Source organism: Sebastes fasciatus, chromosome 3 (assembly GCF_043250625.1).
Source record: "Sebastes fasciatus isolate fSebFas1 chromosome 3, fSebFas1.pri, whole genome shotgun sequence".
Taxonomy (NCBI): Eukaryota; Metazoa; Chordata; class Actinopteri; order Perciformes; family Sebastidae; genus Sebastes; species Sebastes fasciatus.
The window spans coordinates 38,017,521-38,037,620 of NC_133797.1; the positions used below are offsets into that span (position 1 = coordinate 38,017,521).

Sequence of the window (20,100 nt, forward strand, 5' to 3'; positions counted from 1 at the left end):
CAGATGTTAGTGGCTTGAGCAGATTAAGGTTAGCTTTGAACTGTGAAAGTTGCAGTGGATGTACAGTTTAAGATACAATTTGTCACTTTGTGACTGCTGAGTAAAGCGAAAGTGGTTAAACCCTGAACCCTGAAATTAGCAGGAAACAAAGTCTCTGTGGTGCTTCCCAATCTCAGTCTGGAAGCTGAAGCAGGAAGTTATCATGTAGTTGTCACATGTTGAAGAAAGTAAGAATTTAACAAATGTTGGCACTGGACAGATATAAACCCATCGTGGAACGTAATCAACATACCTGTCTGGTAATAGAGTCGTACAGGCAGTCAGGTTAGGTTCACACGGCTTCAGACTCGGGCTGTCAGAGTTAATGCGATAATAATGCGTTAATGCAAATTTGTTTTAACGTCACCAATTTCTTTAACGCATTCATGCAACTTGTGATTTCTAGATTGTAGCGGTTGTAGCTAGAGTGAGGATACTGGTATCTTGTGAAACTAGCTTCATACTAGCTTGTTGCAAAGAAGGCTAAATAATGCTGCAAACTTACGCTAAATTTTGGTGAGGAAAAACTTCCATGTCCATTTTCAAAGGGGTCCCTTGACCTCTGACCTCCAGATATGTGAATGTAAATGGGTTCTATGGGTACCCACGAGTCTCCCCTTTACAGACATGCCCACTTTATGATAATCACATGCAGTTTGGGGCAAGTCATAGTCAAGTCAGCACACTGACACACTGACAGCTGTTGTTGCCTGTTGGGCTGCAGTTTGCCGTGTTATGATTTGAGCATATTATTTTATGCTAAATGCAGTACCTGTGAGGGTTTCTGGACAATATCTGTCATTGATTTGTGTTGTTAATTGATTTCCAATAATAAATATATACATACATTACACATAAAGCAGCATATTTGCCCAGTCCAATGTTGATAAGAGTATTAAATACTTGACAAATCTCCCTTTAAGGTACATTTTGAACAGATAAAAAATTGTGTGACTAATTTGCGATTAATCACGATTAACTATGGACAATCATGCGATTAAATATTTTCTTCTATTGGCAGCCCTATTTCAGTCATGAGAATATATATTTAGCATTGACCATTTTTTTCACTTTATTTTATTGCCGTCTTTAGTTTCAGCTAGAAAGATGCATGATATGGTGGTATAAGAGAGAGAGAGAGAGAGAGAGAGAGAGAGAGGTGTTTGTCAAAGTACAGATAAGCTGTAACGGTACAGTATCTGTCTAGACTTGCACCAACTGGAGGGCGGCGTCTACCACCCCCACTCATCCCCCACAGTCCAGCCCAACCTGTACCCTGCCAGAGGCCCGACTCTGCTAACTGACAGCTAGGCTTAACAAGCATGAAGGGGCCCCTCTTGGGTAAGTGAGTCCCGCAGGTGATCGTCACTCAGTAATCAGGCCTGGAGCTGGGACGAGGGAGGGATGGAGATAAATGAAAAAAACAACAGTGACAAGTCAAGTGTGTTTGACTTTAAAGAGGAGCACAATGATGACAGGATGCATCAAGGGAAAAAAAACAAGCACAGGGAAGTTTACTGCATGGAAATGACAAGGCAAATTAAAAACATTTACTGCTTGTGTGGCTTCTGCCAGCAGCTCAGCTTCAGGCTAGATGCCGTTTCCAGATGTAAACATCTCATTAAGATGAGTGACAACTGACGGCAGGGCAGGAACTGACAGATCCCAACGGGAGGAGGGAGAACTAATAATACACTTCACTGATCTGAAACATTTGCAGCTTTAACACTTTCATTCTAGTAAGCAAACACAAAAGAGTAGTTCACATAAAATGAGTCTTTATCTTTGGTAAACATATGAGTATAATCATGAACTCTAATTTCAAGAAAGTGTACGTCTGTACTCCACTGTAGAGACGTCAGAGTAACTGGAGGATTTGCAGCTTCCCTTCTGGGAGGATTAAACAAATTTGTTCGCGCAGTAAGAAGTGAAGGAAAAGAAAAGAGTCGAGTGTTGTATTATTGCCAGCTGCCCGCTGACACACCTTTGTGCAGCTTAGTGACATGCTTTTATTTCCACCTGTTGACAGACGGCTCAGAGCCAGTGAAGACTCCGCCGTAGTTATTACTGCAGAAAGACTAACTGTGCCCGTGGCGCCTCGTCGCTGGCGTTCATACTTCTATCACCTCAGTGGAAAAACCGGTGTCACCAAAAGTCATCCTGGATCAGGGTGTGTGCCCCGGCTGTGCCACAAGTAAATACCAGACCAGGTCTGTTCTAGTAGGGGTATGCTCTCTTCTCTCCCTACTCTCTGCTGGCTCTGTGCAACTTATGTTTGCATTAAATGTAAGTCTGTGTGTAGTCGACTGACCCTTTTTATGCACACAAGGATGCATCTAAATATTTACAGAATTTGAATAGGAAGAGAGCAGAGCATACAGATATCTGAGTATTAAACACATCTGTACTTGAGTGGACTTCCGTTGCATTCACACCAAGAGTGAAACGAATTTTCGCCTCGCTTTACTCGCATGGAGGAGACAACAACTTTTCTTTCGGCCATTCCCTCCATCAACCATGGAAGAAATAACCAATGTTGCTGCTTTGTACATGTTGTGGAAGTCCCAGATATGTCAGAAAACCAACCGTCGTGTCTGGGTTCATAACATCACCCGACGGCGAGCTGTATTCTCATACAGTACCATTGCACTGACTGTATCTAGCATGCCATACATCACTACTGTGGTATGAACCCAAAATAAACAGATTGTGCTGTGATTTAATATCAATAAACAGATCAAAAGGATGCCGAATCAACTACATAATAATATTGATTAGTAAAAAGTCTGAATTCATGTTTTGTCAGGTCTGTCCGCAAGACGACAAGCAAACAACTTTTAAAATGCTTGTTTTCTGAGTGGAGTTTGGATCGATCGGTGCCAGGCTATGCAGCTGCTCCATCAACACTCAACATAATGTCATCAAGGCATAAATACTCTTACTGCGTGTCTAAACAGGAGCGGAACAGATACACATCTATTTTAATCAATCTATATGTCTACACAGGCTGCGTAAACACCAGTAGCAATCCCCTCTAAGGCTTCAAACTACAATTAGTCCTGAAAAAAACACTGGCATAATGTCAGGTAACTTGTCACTGCAATTCTGTTTACAGCAGGAAACCAAAATCTGTCTGTTGGCGTCAACCCACAAGCTCCTGAAGCTAAACACAGATCGTGTTGTGGAAACGGCGTTTTAATGGGAGACGGGTCGATACCAAACCCAGAGAAGATAATTGCGGTCTGACACGCAGCAGCAGCAGCACACCTAAATGTCACAGCATAGCTGGCATCTCTGCCATACCTGAGTCAGACGCCACGACAGACGGGCGTCGCGCCACACGGGCCACAGGCATCCACTGAGCTGGCCACGGTCACAGTGATGATGGGTTTTACCAGAAAAAAACTCATAAATTTGCGATACTATAAAGTCATAAATTTACGAGAAATAACTGCCTAAATAGTGCAGTGCAAATGTGGCATACGTGGTGTGATGAGGTTGATCCAACCATGCAACAGTGAAGCGATGTGGTTAACACATTCTCACCCCCGTCTCGTCAAGTACCGCCGCTTGGTCAGTGTCCCTTGGCATCGGAGACCGACGCACGGGGTTCCCCTCTAGTGTTACTTTTGGACAGACCGGGGACGGCGTGTCAATATACTCTCGTTACATGTATAATGTCCTTTCAAAATAAACGTACGTTTTCACAGGATTTGGGGTTCAGGCAACACAACCACTTAGTTAAGGTTAGGAAACGATCAACAACTCACGTAACCAAAGACTGACAAAATCAACAACATAAGTCAACGTTAGTTTTAGTTTCACACGGGACACCAACAGCGGTCTCCTGGTTGAAAGTCTTGTGTTTGACGGTTCCACCACCCCTCCCATGCTATTAATACTACGTCACTTGACTAACGCCGTGGGTGGGTTTACATTGGAGTTAGTTGAAAGGCCGGTTCATCACATACTGTTGTTAAAGGGTTCCTCCGTGCGTCGGTTTCCGATGCCGAGGGGCGCTGACCAAACGGCGGTATTTGACGAGTTGGGATTGAGAACGGGTTGATGTGGTTCGTTGACAAAAAAGACCCATTCTTTTTAAGAGTTTCTGACTTTGTAATCTTGTAAATGTGCAAGTTATTCCTCGTAAATTTGCCCCTTTAATCTCAGAGAAAATCCACCTTTCGTTTTTTCTTGTAAATTTACTTTAATCTCAGAAGTTTTTTCTCAGAATATTACCCCCTTCCCTTAGCTCTGTAGTTATTACTGGGTTTTTTTTACCTATAAACGCACTAATACGCTGTCGTGTTGACTTTAAAATTCAAGCATCCCACTCTATTCAAACAATGCTAGCCATATAGAATAGTTGGTAACAACAGTTACCAGCTATTCTATACTGTATGTAACTGTTATTTCACCATATATGACGAGGTCAAGCTGCTGCATCAACAAGAGTTCATATGGTTGTAGCATTGAAGCAGACACTTGATCCCTACCCAGACCCTGACCTCTGACCTCTGACTTTCACATGGAGGCTGAAGAAGCTTTGTACTGTATTTGAATCTACTTCTGACTATAACAAAGAGGTTGTCTATTCATAAATCTAACAGCAAGTTATTCCTGTTAACGCAACAACAGCAGAGCGAGTCCTGAGCACAGCTCCGTCCGCCTGATCTTAATCATTTTAACAGAGAGAATTCATCTCTTCATCCTAATATAGTCTAGATCTCTCAGCTGTCACAGCCCAGTCTAGACAACAGTTGTCACCACTCAGTTGTTAACGGCTTCATCGAAGCTGACTGAGCTGCTGAGGATGTCTCACCGTCTCTGTTTAGTTCATATCATTAAACTATGAAGCTGCATCACACTAAACATCTAGATCGAGACATGGAAGCAAAGAGGGCTCCTCCTCGCCTTTCCTTTAATAAAGGATGCTCCAGTGTATGCTATGCAAAAGGAGATAATAAAGGAAGCATTGAAGCACCTTTTGTTAACATTTAGAGAATTCAAACAGCTCTTACCATGGCTGCTACTGAGATACTTCTGGGTCATTTCACTCTGTTAGGAACCTTCCTGAGAGAAAAAAACTATTCAACCTCAGCCCCAGTCTTGTTGGGCAGATTTGCTGGAGTTAAAGTTTAAGAGTTGTGAAAGTCACTTCGGCTGTATCCACACTTAAATATTTAGTTTGAGTCGGTTAGCGTATTCGCTGCTTTGTATTTTTCACTTCGGTTTCATAACTAAAATGAACCAAGTGATGGAAAGTTGGCTTGATTTGCAACAAATGAAAATAAGTGCAGACATTTGTTGTGTGTTTTGGATTATTGTATGTTATTATATCCTTACACAAGCTTGTTTGTGCATGAATATACTGTGCAACACCCACACCACACATACACTTCATCTGCTTACACAACAGCTTTTGGGACTAAGAGTTTTAGAGACTGAAGCCGTTAAACTGATTTTACTGTTAAGCTTTTCAGGCATGAGGTAACAGGATATTCCTCTGTGGGGAGTTTCGGGGGTGTGGGAGTTGAGGTAAAGTTTGTACCACTAACTCACGTCCCCTTTTCCTCTCCATGAAAATGAAGTAATCTCCCCGTAGACCAACTTTCTGACACAATTTATGATCCTCGCTCTCTTTGTACCTTCCTTCCTGACTCTGCTGCTCCATCACCTCTCCCACAGTCTCTCCAAAGACCTCCTCGTCCCGTTTTCCCTTAAAGTGGTAATCCTGGAAAAGCTGATTTTGGCTTCATCTCCAGTGAGTAAAGGTCATTGCTGTGGTGTGATTTCACTCAACACTGTACATCCTTTCCATTTCAGTTTCTTTTCTCAGCTTTGCTCGTACTAACTCAAGTTTTTTTTTTTTTTAATTCTAATAAAACTGTAAAAGGAAAATGCATCACTTCCTGTCCACCAAAGCATGTTTAGCACAAAACACACCAGACACTAATGTTGAAAATAAAGTATAATATCTAAGCAAACTAAAGGTAGAGCCACGTTTGTGTTTATCAATCTGCAATGGAAAGTAAACAATTTGTGTGCTAAAAGATGTTTCATATCTTACCAGATGTGTAAAATGTGAGAGACTCCACACATAACGACATGTTCTGTTCAATTTAACAGTTTTGTTCCTATAGTGTGCAGAGAGCAAACCACATACTAATTCATGAACAACAAGAATCCAAACTAAAAAAAACTGAAATCTGCAAAATCTGGTGGACGACGGGCAGGAAGAATTAGCAACGTTAGTTTTTGCATTTTATACTGAAAATTGACTAAGGATGGATGGATGAAGTCATGGAGACACGTTAAATAAACACTTGTGTTGTTGCCACAAATCAACAAGTTGGTCCTCCATTTCTGAGCTCCATCTCACTACTACTTTATGCTTCACGTTGAGCATTAGCTCATGCATTAGCCGCGGCCGCCATGACGACAGCGGTGGTTGTCCTTCCTTCTTTAGTCAGCTTGGTTCTCTATTGGCTATTGTTCTTTCCCACGTGACTGTGTTGTTGGCTGACCTCGGGGTTCCCCAAACACAACAGGAGATCCCATCGTAAATATTGCACATGTTTAATATTTACGATTTGAAATCGGTGCGTCCAGGATGGACTTCTGAGCCGAACGGAGGATGTAAAAAACACTCTTAACATACCTCACACCACAGGAACATCTGGAAAGATGTTTAGAACCATCAAAGAATCAGGGCTTTGCTGACAATTGTCAATTGTCACTAACTTTCATTTATGTCCTCCTCTGGGAAGCAGCCAGGCAAAAATGTTTAATAAATGAATAAGTACAGTAAGTAAATAGTTATAATAGTATGCATATTTATAATAGTTTTATTGTTCAACACTGGCCATTTCTGTAGAGACATTAAAATTATAACAATAGAATAGAAATAATTTGGTTTTACTTTTGTACGGCACTTTGTAGGCGGACGCTTTACTGGCGTCCGGTAGTCGCTTTCAGTCCAAAATGGGCGCTGATGTTGCAATGGAACGAACAATTGACTTTCACTTCTTATCAATATACATTCTTTGACCAAATATCCAAGTAATGAGGCCGACTGATCGTTTAATTCTTATGGAGTATAACAGTTAGTCCAGCAGCGATAGTTGCAGGACTCCTTCCAGCTCAGTTTGAGAGAATCATACACAGCCCCGTCATATCTGGCTTCTGTCATGCACTTTGAGTTGAGCGCAGTCAGTCTTTGTTTACAGCAGGTTTAGGATGAATGGAGGCCGTCGTCAGCTACCAGCTATTAACACACAACATTTCTCTCTCTCACACTCACCGCCGGTTAGTCTCCTCTCTCTCTACCTTTCTCTTATCGTGGGGGAGGACAAAGGTTTATGTGGGCCTTTCATTCTGTCTCACAGTGAGAGATGGCTGCAGTGTATTGTGGGTAACAGAATCCAGCTGTGTTGTAGACTCTGCGTGTGTGTGTGTCTATGTGAACATGTGCAGGAATGTGTGTGCGCTGCAGGTCTTGTGCTGCGTGTCGAGCTGTTTCGTGTCATCTTGACGGCGATGTTTGGCTTTCATCTTATCTACCCTCAGACAAATAGCCGAGGATGTACCGTGTGCCGTGAAGTCTTAACGGCAGAACACTCAACTGTCACATTCAATCAGGAATTTATGAAAGAGAACTGGTTTTGCAACTCTTAAGTTATGTGAATGCGGGAAGAAACTGTTCCTCGTGTTTTGATTGCTACGGTTAATATGGTACATGGCAGGTTGTTGGCTTCGGGATGTGGGCACCCGCTCAGTATCAGACAGAAGATGATGATAAAAAAAAGCTTTTCATTCTTCAACTCATCGTTTAGTGCATCCGGGTCTCCCTCCCACTTATTCTGTCACTCCTTTGAAAAGCTGAGCCAATTTCAGAATAAAGAAAGTGTACAGTGTCTGAAGCAGCTGAGATTGAAGTACAAACCGTATGTGTTGCTGCAAGTCTGCTACATCCACATACACTCAAAATTGGGTTGACCTGCTATCTCCCCTTAAAGACTCCCCACCTAAAAAAAGACAAAAACAGGTCTATGGTGGGTCTCAGAGGGTTAAAATACTGTTAGGAATATTTAAATGGTTATGAAACAGTCTCAGTTTAATCCTGAAGCCTCTATACGACCTACTGTACATCAGTAAACAAGATGCTGCTGGAGGCCTAAGCCGTATTGCTGGGTCCGCCGGAGGGAAGGGAGGCACGGCAGAACCAGAACCAGACTGTCAGACCTTGAAACATTAAAATAAAATAAAACAATGCTCCAGATGTTATCACCTCTGGACAAGACAAGACTAAAATTCACTAAAATAAGAAGATCCTCTGTGACCTTTTGTCTGAGCCTGACCCTTTAGGGAGGTCGGAGGTCAGGTTCAGCTACAGAGAAGCAGCCTGAAGCGTGAAGGGATTCAGTTTCTTAAACAGGGCGGATGCTTGCTGTCATGGAGGTTTGACTCCTTATCCTCTGTGGTTGGGGGTGTTTCTACCTTCCAGTACCACCCAGCTGCATGTAGCACAGACAGAGGGTGTGTTTCCCTGAATTAGACTGACACATGCTGTCAGGAGGGTTTACCACAGAGCATGTCCTCACACAGGCCTGAAGCTGCAAGACATGCACACTGTTTACTGGGATTTGACTTGCAGACAGTGTTTTATAAGAGTGTATGTTAAAGTCTATGTTAACTTTAATTTTTTGATATGCAAACTGTAGGAATAGTCCAAAGCAAAACCTTCCTATATGCATGATTAGTTTCTTTTTTCTTTCTCGACTCTGAAACAATTATTCATTCATCCGTATTCCATTCATTCCTCTCCTCCTCTGTCATTCACTGAGCCAGCGTGCCAGCAGCAGCACCCTTTAAGGAATGACGAGCAGCTCTCATTATAACCCCGTTACTGTTCTGCAAACAGTGTGTGACGCTACACAAAGAAAGATCCGGATTCCTGTAGCAGAGTGTGTCCTTAAACTTGAACACGCACCTCAAACAAAAGCAGTCAAAAGCCTCGTCATAGCAGTGATACTTAGTCATCGGTGTAGCATGCTGTCGGGTTGCAGACAGCTTCATTGTGAGTGAGTGTGCGAGTATGAAAGTGATTCTCAGTGAGAATAATAGCGGCGATGATAGCAGCTCTTTTCAGAGTGGTTTGGTGACTTTAGCAACGTGATGCCGGACATTTTTCATCACTTCACACAGAATAAAAGTAATACTGACACTAGTTAGTTAGTTACTTTAAACTTTATAGTCCACAATGTGGAAAAATGGTCTTTGGCTTCACCACAATCAACATGAGTTACAAAGTAACATTCGCCTCGGTTATATTAAATTCAATTGCATCTGAATTGTAGTAGAACATGTGAGAAAGACGCAGCATCTGATTCTGCATATCAAATATTAAAGTTCCCTGACACTCAGAACTGTTCTACTTGTTGTTACTTCACTTGGATGATTGAGCTCCATCATGCAGAATGATGTTCACTATGTGCACAACCAACGTATCCTCATACAACGGACCGTATGATATCTTATGAAAGAGCCCGTTTGCACCAAAAGGCGCATAAATGCCACGATAATGCACAAGGCTTTTAGCGTGCAGTAAGTACGCCTTTCTTGATTTCCGTGTGTCATGTGTACGCCATGTATCCTGTACTGACTGCAATGTAAACACATCCGCGTAGAAATGCTACAGTAAGAGTTAGTGACGTAGTATAAAAGCGTGAAAGACCACTTACGGTGGTTGGGTCCAACAAACACCGGACTTTTAACCAGGAGACTCGTGTTCGAGACTGTTGTTACGTTACGTTAGTGATGTTTTCTCCTGTTTTTTTGTTGATGTTTGTGACGTGCTTCACGTAGTTTACTTACTTATTTTAAGCCCAACCATGATGTTTTCCCGTAACCTAACTAAGTGGTTTTCTTGTCTAAACCTAACTGCAGAAGTTTGATTGGCGTCAAAAATTAAACATGAAAAGCGGCGTACAAATGACACACAAAAACGCTAAAGTGCGTACTCATGACACGCAGAATGTCCGTGTAATGTTGTGGTATTTATACTCGCTGTACGAAAAGTCATTCCTCATTTTTTTGTGCATTTTCCTACAAATGTCCAGCAACATGTGTCCATTTCCGCTCGTTACATGCATACAGTCTTTTCAAAATAAACTTCCGTTTTCACAGGAAACTACTTAATTGCAATTAGGAAAAGATGGTGGTTTGGGTTCAAATAACTCTGGAAGTGGCGTAACTGTATGAGACTAGTCTGATATAAGCAGGATTTATCTATCGGTGCCAATTACCACCTAAACACATGTTCCCGTCAATTTTTACCCCAAACAGAAAATCACTGACTGCACCAACAAGTCTCAACGGAAAACAAAATGTACTCTGAAGCCGGTTTCTAAAAGATCAGACATCACTCTGTGGTTTACAACAATAAGCCAGATGGAGAGAGATTTATTCTACACACTCAAAACCTGTAATCAGTGTCAGTAGTTACTTTTCAACCAATGAAAGTGTGGCACGTTGGCTTATTGTTGAGTCTGTCATGTGACTGACAAGTTAGAGGTTTGATTTCTCTTAGTGTGCCACTGAAGCCCGACCACAAGACAGACAGCTTCTGGTTTATATTAGCTGCTGTTGACGTCCCAATTTTGGTTCTTAAAACACCAAAACACTTGTATTTCTTGTGTAAGATATCAATGCTCTCTCTGTCAATAGTCACTTTTGTAACCTCTCTGTTTCCCTCCCTCTTCCCCCATTTCCTTTCCCTCTCTTCCCTTTATACCTAATAAAGACAGATTTTGAGAGAATATTGCAAATTCCTGCCAGCTGACGGGCTCTGACCTCGTGTGTTATGAGGAGAGGGGGATAAATGGAGGAGACGGAGGGCAGAAAGGGGACGGAGGTGCACTCCTGGCTTTAATAAAACATCTTAGGTTTCTCCTCAGCGAGTCCTGGAAAGGGCAGGAGTTTACTAACCCAGTCAAGGTCAGAGGGGACGAGAGGGAAGAGGGAAGGAAAGGGCTGATGCAGAGATATGTTCTGCATTTTATGACAAGTTGTCAGAGAAATATCGGCAACAGTCAAAAAGCCAAGGATGCAGCCGATTGCACGTGAAGACAAATGATCCACTACGAAACTATTTATAAAAACATTTCCCTGATTTCTTCTGAACTTCTGTGTCCTTCCTTCATGGTAGAGATGGTGTTTGAAAATGCTATATATTTACGTTATTATTTGAACACAACCAATGATCTTTTTTCCAACCTTAACCAAGTAATTTGTTGCCTAAATCTACCAAATCGTTTCACAACGTTAACCTTCATTGTGCATTTCTGCAAGCGTGATACGAGACTGATATGAAAAGTAGTTTTGATTCAGAATCATCCACATTCAACGTATCCTGTGCTTTGGAGAAATGTGCAATGCCAAAAAAAAATTCTGGTGACACATTCACGGTGTGATCTAAACATACTTGCCAACCCTCCTGATTTTTCCGGGAGACTCCCGTTTATCCTGGCCCTCTCCCGGTTTCCTCCCGGGGTGACAATTCTCCCGTATTTCTCCAGATTTATGGCAAATTTACCACTTTTTTTTCCTTTTCGTTATCTTAGCCTGTTTCTGGAACTGAACAGTGTGTATAATCCCTACTGTTTCCACCCGGACGACAATAGAGTCACACCACTGTCGTTGTTCGGCAGAAGAGAGCAGTCTATGCTCGTGACACAGCGCAGTTTTAGCTCATGCCACATCGTGCAGCGCCCGAAGTTGGGCTTTGATCGATGCAGCGAAAGGTCGTTGTGGCGCGGCGCAAGGCACCGGAAATAATAGGTTTCAGAGTGCAGTGGTGCTGTTGTTGCGTTGTGTCTGAAAGGACCTTCAGTGAGTGAAAGAAGGAGAGAGAAATGGAGAGAACTAAGAGAAAGAAATACTCAAGCAGGAGCAAAAATACATAAAAACTGATGAATGTTAGTTTATACCAGAGATTCACTCTTTTAAAGTCACTAGAATGCAGGAAACAAAGTCTCTGAAACTCAAAACTCCTTTCCCCCTCTCTAAAACACACACATTTCCTTCCAATTTCCTGCGTTCCTGTGTGTGTCAACACACTCTCAGCACACTGTATTCACCTCGGATATGTCTGTATGTAGAAGCCGCGTGGTGCTGCGAGTGTCGAGCTGTGTTACAGCAGACTCGGTTTCACGGGCTGAGGACCGTGTCATAAACACAGGGAAGAGGCTGCGGGGTTCCTCACTTACCCCAGGAGGGGTCACCCTGGGTGGGCCGTGTCAACCCGCCACCTCGGCCTGTGGGTCCTGATCCCTGGGGGTGTCTGTTCATCAAGGATACACAAACAGCAAATTCATTGTGATGGAGCAGCCGGTGTTACTGTTTGTTTATATGTGCGTGTGTAGAAACGGAGGTTTGTTGATTGGGTAAAGTGTGCTTCTATCCACCGTGTTGTACATTTTTGGATAAAGACAAAATCCTCTGGCATTTATTTATGAGCAATACAGGCTTCAGGAATTAGATTTAGAAAAACAAATCTTACATAACTTTCATTTAGAGCTGCAACGATTTATCAATTAATTGATCGCCAACTATTTTGATAATCGGTTTGAGTAATTCCTTAAGAAACAAAAGTTAAAATTCTCTGATTCCTACTTCTTAAAAGTGAATATTTTCTGGTTTCTTTACTCCTCTATGACAGTAAACAGAATATCTTTGAGTTGTGGACAAAACAAGACATTTGAGGACGTCATCTTGGGCTTTAGGAAACACTGATCCACATTTTATAGACCAAACAAGTAATCCTTTAATCTTAATCTTTAATCAGATAATAATCAACAGATTAATCAACAATTAAACTAATCGTTAGTTGCAGTGCTACTTTCATTTATTCCTCAGTAATTATGTTAAATCTATTTACACTCTATTTTATGTCTAAATTTGTTACTGTAAAACCTCACTTTTTACTCGTGACCAGCTTAGTAAGCGAGTAGTGATTAACTCCAACCATTTCTCCCCTTCCATCTTTTGTCTTTCAGAGTTTAAGGCCTGACGTCACCATGCTGCTTTACTTCCTGCTCTTCTTCCTCTCATCTGGTCTGGTGTTATCCTCTGACTGCCCAGCCGACTGTTCCTGCCAGGTCCAGGACCAGATATTCTGCATCCAGCGACGCTCCAACATTGTGCCTCGTGTCTCCACCACCACCCAACATCTGTACATCTTCCAGAACGGCATCGACACTTTGTCCCAAGATGACTTCAAAGGCCTGGGGGAGTTGGAGTTGCTAGATCTGAGCCAGAATGAGCTGGCGGAGATCCCAGACGGTGTGTTTGAGATGCTGTCAAAGCTGAAGAACTTAGATTTGTCCTCTAACCACATTACCCACATTTCCAAAGACAGTTTTTCTGGTTTGGTCCAGCTGGAGAGGCTGTATCTCCATGCAAACCGCATTCAGAGCATCCATTCGGAAGCTTTTGAAGGTTTAGAGATGCTACTGGAACTCAAGCTCCAAGGAAACCAGCTTGCCTCTCTGCCATCCCTTCATTTCCTCAGGCTTCTGCTTCTGGACCTCAGCCACAACAACATCCCAACCCTGGGACCTGCAGACCTCCAGACCCCCCACCTGGAGGCCCTTAAGGTGGCCTCTCTGGGGCTTACCTCTTTGGATGAGGATCTCATAGCCTCCCTGGGGAACCTCCATGATCTCGACATCTCCACAAACCAGTTAACTGAGGTGCCCCAGGCCCTAAAGCAGGACTCCCTCAAGGGGCTGATCAAGCTCAGCCTGGCTGCCAACCCATTGGGTGAGCTCAGGGTGGAGGACTTCCAGAAACTGAGTGGACTTCAAGAACTGGATCTCAGTGGTCTTAACCTCCAGGGATTTTCCCAGAGTTTCTTCCAGACCTTCCCCAGGTTGCTGCACCTGACAGCAGCTGAGAACCCATTTAACTGCTTGTGTCCATTAGCGTGGTTCCCTGTCTGGCTGAAGGATGAGGATGTGAGTCTTGGGAGGACTGAGGAAACCAGATGTCACTTCCCTCTAGTTAATGCTGGGAAGATGCTTTCAGCGCTGGAGCACAAAGATTTTGGGTGTCCACCTACCACAACGGTGCTGATTGGTTCCCCCATTGGAAGTACTCCTGTTCCCCAGATGCCCACCACATCTCCAGAGACCATCCATACCAACGCTATCCCTCCTCCCCCTCCACCCAGGGATGAAACCATCTCCTCAAAAACCGACAGCCCCCTTTCACCAGAACCTCCAGCCTCGCCAAGCTCCACCAGCGGGGAGCTAGCGGAGCACATCTGCCCACCAAACATCTGCCTCAATGGGGGCACTTGTAATTTTGACCCGTTGGGTCAACTCAGCTGTCTGTGTCCGTCGGGAACCTCTGGCCTCTACTGCGAAAACGTGGATGAGGTTCCTGAGCCTCCGAAACCTTCAGCAACAGAAGCTTTGCCAGTTGCCCCTGCGGTGCCCGCTGACCTCGATGCTATCAGCTCACGACAGGTCACCTCCACATCTATCCTTCTTGACCTGCACCAGTTCATCGAGAGACGGCCACACATCCGTGGCATCAGGTTGACCTACCGTAACCTCTCAGGGCCTGACCGCCGCCCCATTATCCTCAGTGTACCGGCATCCTATCCTGAGTACACTTTGCGCGGTTTGAGACCCAACTGTACCTACTCAGTCTGTGCCAGTCCCCTGGGTGAAAGAGTCAACTCTAGAGCCAACAGCTCTGTAGAAACAGGGTCGTGTACAGAGGCTCGGACCGAAGGGGTTCCGCTGTCATCCTCAGAGTCCAGGGTGGAGACACAGAGCCCGCTGACATATACGCTCATCCCCGCCCTGGCTGCACTGGCACTGGTTCTGGGGTTGGCCGTGGTGGCTGGGACAATCATCTGTGTCCGAAAGAGGAGGCAGGCCAAGGCAGGAATGGAGCTTGAGCTGGGCCCAGCAGATCCTGATCCCATGGAACTGGAGGGGATAAAGGCCTGCCTGGAGAACGGGGGAAATGGTACTCTACCCCACAAACAGCCTGAGATTGACCGCTGCCACACTCCTCAGCCGCCTCCTTCCTTGCAACAAAATGGGGGTTTGGACTATGAAGTACCCTTGATGCAAGGACACTGCCCATCAAATAACAATATAGCATCCTTAAAGCCATCTTATTTCTAAGATGCAATAAAATACAAAAGACTTGTAAAGGTTTTGGATGGAGTGGGTCCATCAGGACTTGAGAGATCCTGCTTACGTGTAGTGGTTAAAAATCTAATTTCCATTCCAATTTCAGATATCCACAATTCGAAAAGTGGCACTTACTATCCTTCGTTGTCCAATGATAACACTACGGACTGGATTGTCTATTTTAGAGATACTGAATGATGAATTACAGCATATTGGAAATGTGCTAAACCACTGTGGGACTGTGATCAGGATGTGGTTTAAAGTCATCTAGCAGAGTTTGATGGAGGTGAAACCTAACCAAGTGATTAAAATAAGTGCAATCGACTAGAAGGGTCTTAGTAGCAGACTGAAAACGGAAGTGCCTTTTTGCATTGACACAACCAGTGGCTTTTAAATCTTTGTTTATATAAAAGAAACTTATGTGAATGAGCTGTAATCCTGTTGCTGGATTTGGGAGATACAGTATGGAGAACAGTGCCCCAGTGTTTGGGCTACACAACTGGAGGAAGTGGTTTAGATGAAAACAGTGTTGCAGATGTGTGATGACCACACGTCCCGGTACAAAATGGATTTGCGACCGACTCCAGCTGCTCCATGGGGATTATAGAAAGAACTTGCACTGAAAAGAAATATTTCTTTTCCTTTCCAGTGTCCCAGTCACGAACCTGCCACAAGGCTGATGATGGTCACATAAAGAAAAAACACTTTGCAAATGAGTTTTTTGCTGTTGACATTATCAAATCTGTTCTTCAGTGTCAACAGATCTACCATAATTCTCTCCACACATCCCGAATCTTTGAACTTCGTGGGAGATGAATTTGCTGTGAAAGATAAATGGACTGAATGAAGAGCCATTGAGAATGGACTTTGCCTGCATTGTTCTGTGCCGTGACGGGAAGGCTGTTTTTGTCTAGCTTATATCATGATATTCTGTTTTTGTCATGTGTTTTTTTTTTTTTTTTTAATGTGTTTTTTTTGCTGTTGATGTCCTTTCAGTATTAATATGGCTGCGAGTTGAAACATTAATGATTGTTCTCCCTTGAAAAATGCCTGCTCATGGATTCTATAATTTTCTATTTGCATTTTGGGTTGCATGGAGCTAAGGCAACATCCACACTAATACGTTTTCATTTTAAAACGCTTAACTTCTGCTGCGTTCATGCCTAGCGTCCACACTACTCCGGCATTTTAGAACTCCTAAAACTTCCTCTGGTTGCAAAAAGAAGTCTGATTGTATAGAAGCCTATGAGAAAATGAGCCTACTTCTCACTTGATTTATTACCTCAGTAAACATTGTAAACATGAGTTTATGGTCTCAATCGCTAGTTTCAGGTCGCTACAACGGCGTTATCCACTCTGGGAGTTGTACGTGTTTTCGTCTTACAACTTTAACCCTTTCACAGTGTGTTTTCAGTTCATCAAAGTTAATTCTAACCCTTTTGGCGTTTTCGTTTTATAACACGGTTCAAAAACGTATTAGTGTGGATGTAGAATAAAACTTTCCAGAGCTACTTACAGTGACTGCAGAGTAAATACTAAGTAAAGTTCTTGAGCTAAAAGCACTAAAAGCAACAGACAACAATCAGATATCTACTAAAAAGTTTTATTTTAACCCTCTCAGACCCACAATAGACCTGTTTTTGTTTTTTTAGGGGGGTACAGGCGGTCTTTAGGGGGAGATAGCAGGTCAACAGTAGATGTCACATAGAAGTGGTGTACATTATCTGAAAGCTGGGAACCTGACGATTAATTTGAAATGCAGCTCAGCACTGTGTGTCAGGTTCTTTTAGTCATAAATCAGAAATAAACATGAATTAATTAACTAATTATTGAATTAATAAATTAAAATAAATGTTGAAAGTGTATAAGTGATTAGAACACTGATAGAAATATATGATGGTAAAGCTAAATTTAACCTTTTTTTAACACTCGAGAATTGATAAAAATTATCAATAATCCCTCCATAATACCACATTAAGACACCAAGACCTTGAGGAACACCATAGAAAAAGCCATGCTGTGATTTGGGATAAAAAAAATTTGACATTTGGAGATTTCTGCAAGAATTGCATTTTTCGGCAATTAGATGGCGAGCACTTCTGTTCTGGAAACTACCCAGAAACCCCCTTATTGTCAATCTAGCTAGGAAAGCCATCCATCCTTTGTGCTCATTGGATCCACAAGAGTTTCAGCTTTACACTGATATCCAATTAATGTAATTCAAGACTGTTTAGGGACCCCAGTATGCAGAAATATTCAAATACACCATTTTAGAATAGGCAAAAAAAACACATTTATATATAAAAAACTGCATGTGATTATCATAAAGTGGGCATGTCTGTAAAGGGGAGACTCGTGGGTACCCATAGAACCCATTTTTATTCACAAATCTTGAGGTCAGAGGTCAAGGGTCCCCTTTGAAAATGGCCATGACAGTTTGTCCTCTCCTTAGTCGAACTTTGTAGCGTTATTTAGCCTCCTTTCCGACAAGCTATAGCATGACCAATTGATTCCTTCAGTTTTCTAGTTTCATTTGATATCTTTGCCTTCAATCTAGCTCTAAAACTGGACCTACAGTATCTGAAATACACTAAAGTCTGTCAGGATCGTGGGTTTCAGGGGGTTAAATGTTAAATTAAAACATAATCATCTTTACATCATGCACAGAATGCTTTTGTCTGAGTTCCCCAAAATGTGTCTGAGGAACTCACCAAGTGAATGTAAGTATCAAGTGTCAGACACTATTTTCTCTGCCAACGCTACTCCAGGACAAGCCACAGGCTGTTTTTGACTGCCAGAGCTCCCAAAATTGTGTTCAAAGGCCTTTTTGCCACAGAACCCACTCCTATAAAGCAGCAACGCGTGCCGAGAACAGAAAGCCAGTTCAAAGAACTTGAAGGGAATTTGCTGTGAGTGTCAGTGAGTTTTCGGCCTCTTGGCGCTGCGGACCGAACCGTTTCTGATGATATAGTCTAGACAGTGTCACACACCCTCTCAATGGCTCTCTGTGCTTCGCTCTAACCATCCAGTGTATTCTGGTCAACAAGGATTATCGGTGTTGTGTGTTTGGAGACTGTTTACAGCCGACCAGACTGTGAAATGCGCAGGCTAAGTGCACCGTTCTGATGTATTTGTTCTCCGTTTCCTGTCTGGTTCTGGGAATGTCACAAGCTTTTACTTTTCCTTTCTTATGTCTTTTCCTTTCATGAGAAAGAACCCTAAATGGCAAAGTATAATAGGTTTACAGAGACGCGCCTCAGCAACATTTGTGCAGAGCCTTACTGACATCTTGTTGTGTCACAACCCGGTCTCACAGGAAGGCGTATAAATACCACGATATTACACACACATTCATGAGCACGCCTTTTAGTGTTTTCGCGTGTCATTTGTACGCCACGCAAACGTCTGCAGCAAGAAAACCACTTTGATAAGATAAGGGAAAATGTCACGGTTGGGCTTAAAATAAGTCAGTAAAATATACAAAAACAACTACAGAAAACACGTCACTGACGTCACTAATGTAACTTGCAAAACAAAACAACGGTCAACAACAGTCTCGAACACGAGTCTCCTGGTTAACAGTCCGGTGTTTGTTGAAGTGGTCTCTCTCTCTTTTTATATTACATCACTAACTCTTATCGTAGCATTTATAAGTGGATGCGTTTACGTTGCAGTCAGTACAGGATACATGGCGTACAAATGACACGCGGAAAACAAGAAAGGCGTACTTATTGCATGCTAAACGCCTTGCGCATTATCGTGGCATTCATACGCCTTTTCATGTGAACGGGCTGATTTTCTCTAACTGTATCTCATGGGAAGGCGTATAAATAGTATGACATTACAAGAACATTCAACGTGTCATGAGGACACATTTTAGCATTTTCAAGTCATTTGTACGCCACGCAAACGTCCGCAGTTAGGTTGAGGCAAGAAAACCACTTAGTCAGGTTAAGGGAAAACATCATGGTTGGGCTTAAAATAAGTAAGTAAACTAAGTAAAACACAACGGAAACAACGGAAAAACCATGATACATGGCGTACAAATGACACCCGGAAATCAAGAAAGGCGTACTTAATGCAAGCTAAACGCCTCACGCATTATCGTAGCATTTACACACCTTTTCGTGCAATCAGGCTGAGTATCATATTACATGCTGATATTATTTTGGCCCACAAGACAAACGGAAAGTGAAGAAACATGAGATTTTATGCAAACAGGTTCTTGGTCTGTACAGTAACGGCAGAAAGCTTGATGACTGGGTTTTATCAGTTAGCTTGTTCATGTGTACGTGTGTCTGCTTTATAATTGAGTCCATGCACTATAGTATACTCCAGCACTGTCCAACATCAACTCACCATCCTCTGGCTTCTCTACTTTCCTCATTCTGTCAATATTCCAGTACAAACACAGACCCAGATGCTCATATATCCCCCGATATATCAACTGGAAGACTCTGGACAATGAGAGGAAATGTTTGAAATATTTTCAACAAGCGTGTTACAGAAGCTTCCCTTTTTATATAGGGACGCCTTTTTTGTTGTTATTGTTTTGTTTGTCAATTATGTCAAAAGTTTTTTTGTGTTCTCCTGAAAAGCGATGCTGAGAAAAAGAACAGTATTAAAAAGATTTAATGTTAAATCTGCTTGTGAGTTTGTGCCACTAACGTACATGTTTTCTCCTCCTTGTGGATTTGAGGAATTTGAGGCTGTAAGTCAGTTCTGTTAAAGTTAAAGACAAAAACATTTGTTTAGAGGATTTCAAGTAACAACAAAAGCAGCCTGTATCTCTCAGTACCTCATTACACACATTCCCACTAACCTCAACCACAACATCATTAGTTTGTGA

At 42.6% G+C, this 20,100-nt stretch overlaps 1 protein-coding gene across 1 annotated transcript in view; it reads left to right on the forward strand.

Moving 5' to 3' along the window:
* Window positions 1-19,893, forward strand: part of LOC141765004 (vasorin-like) — a 38,079-nt gene extending 18,186 nt beyond the window's left edge. Inside the window, exon 2 of the mRNA XM_074630803.1 lies at window positions 13,098-19,893. Within this exon, the coding sequence (XP_074486904.1) occupies window positions 13,119-15,242 (2,124 nt within the window). The 5' untranslated portion in view covers window positions 13,098-13,118 and the 3' untranslated portion in view covers window positions 15,243-19,893. The remainder of the gene's footprint in view (window positions 1-13,097) is intronic.
* Window positions 19,894-20,100: the final 207 nt, after the last annotated feature.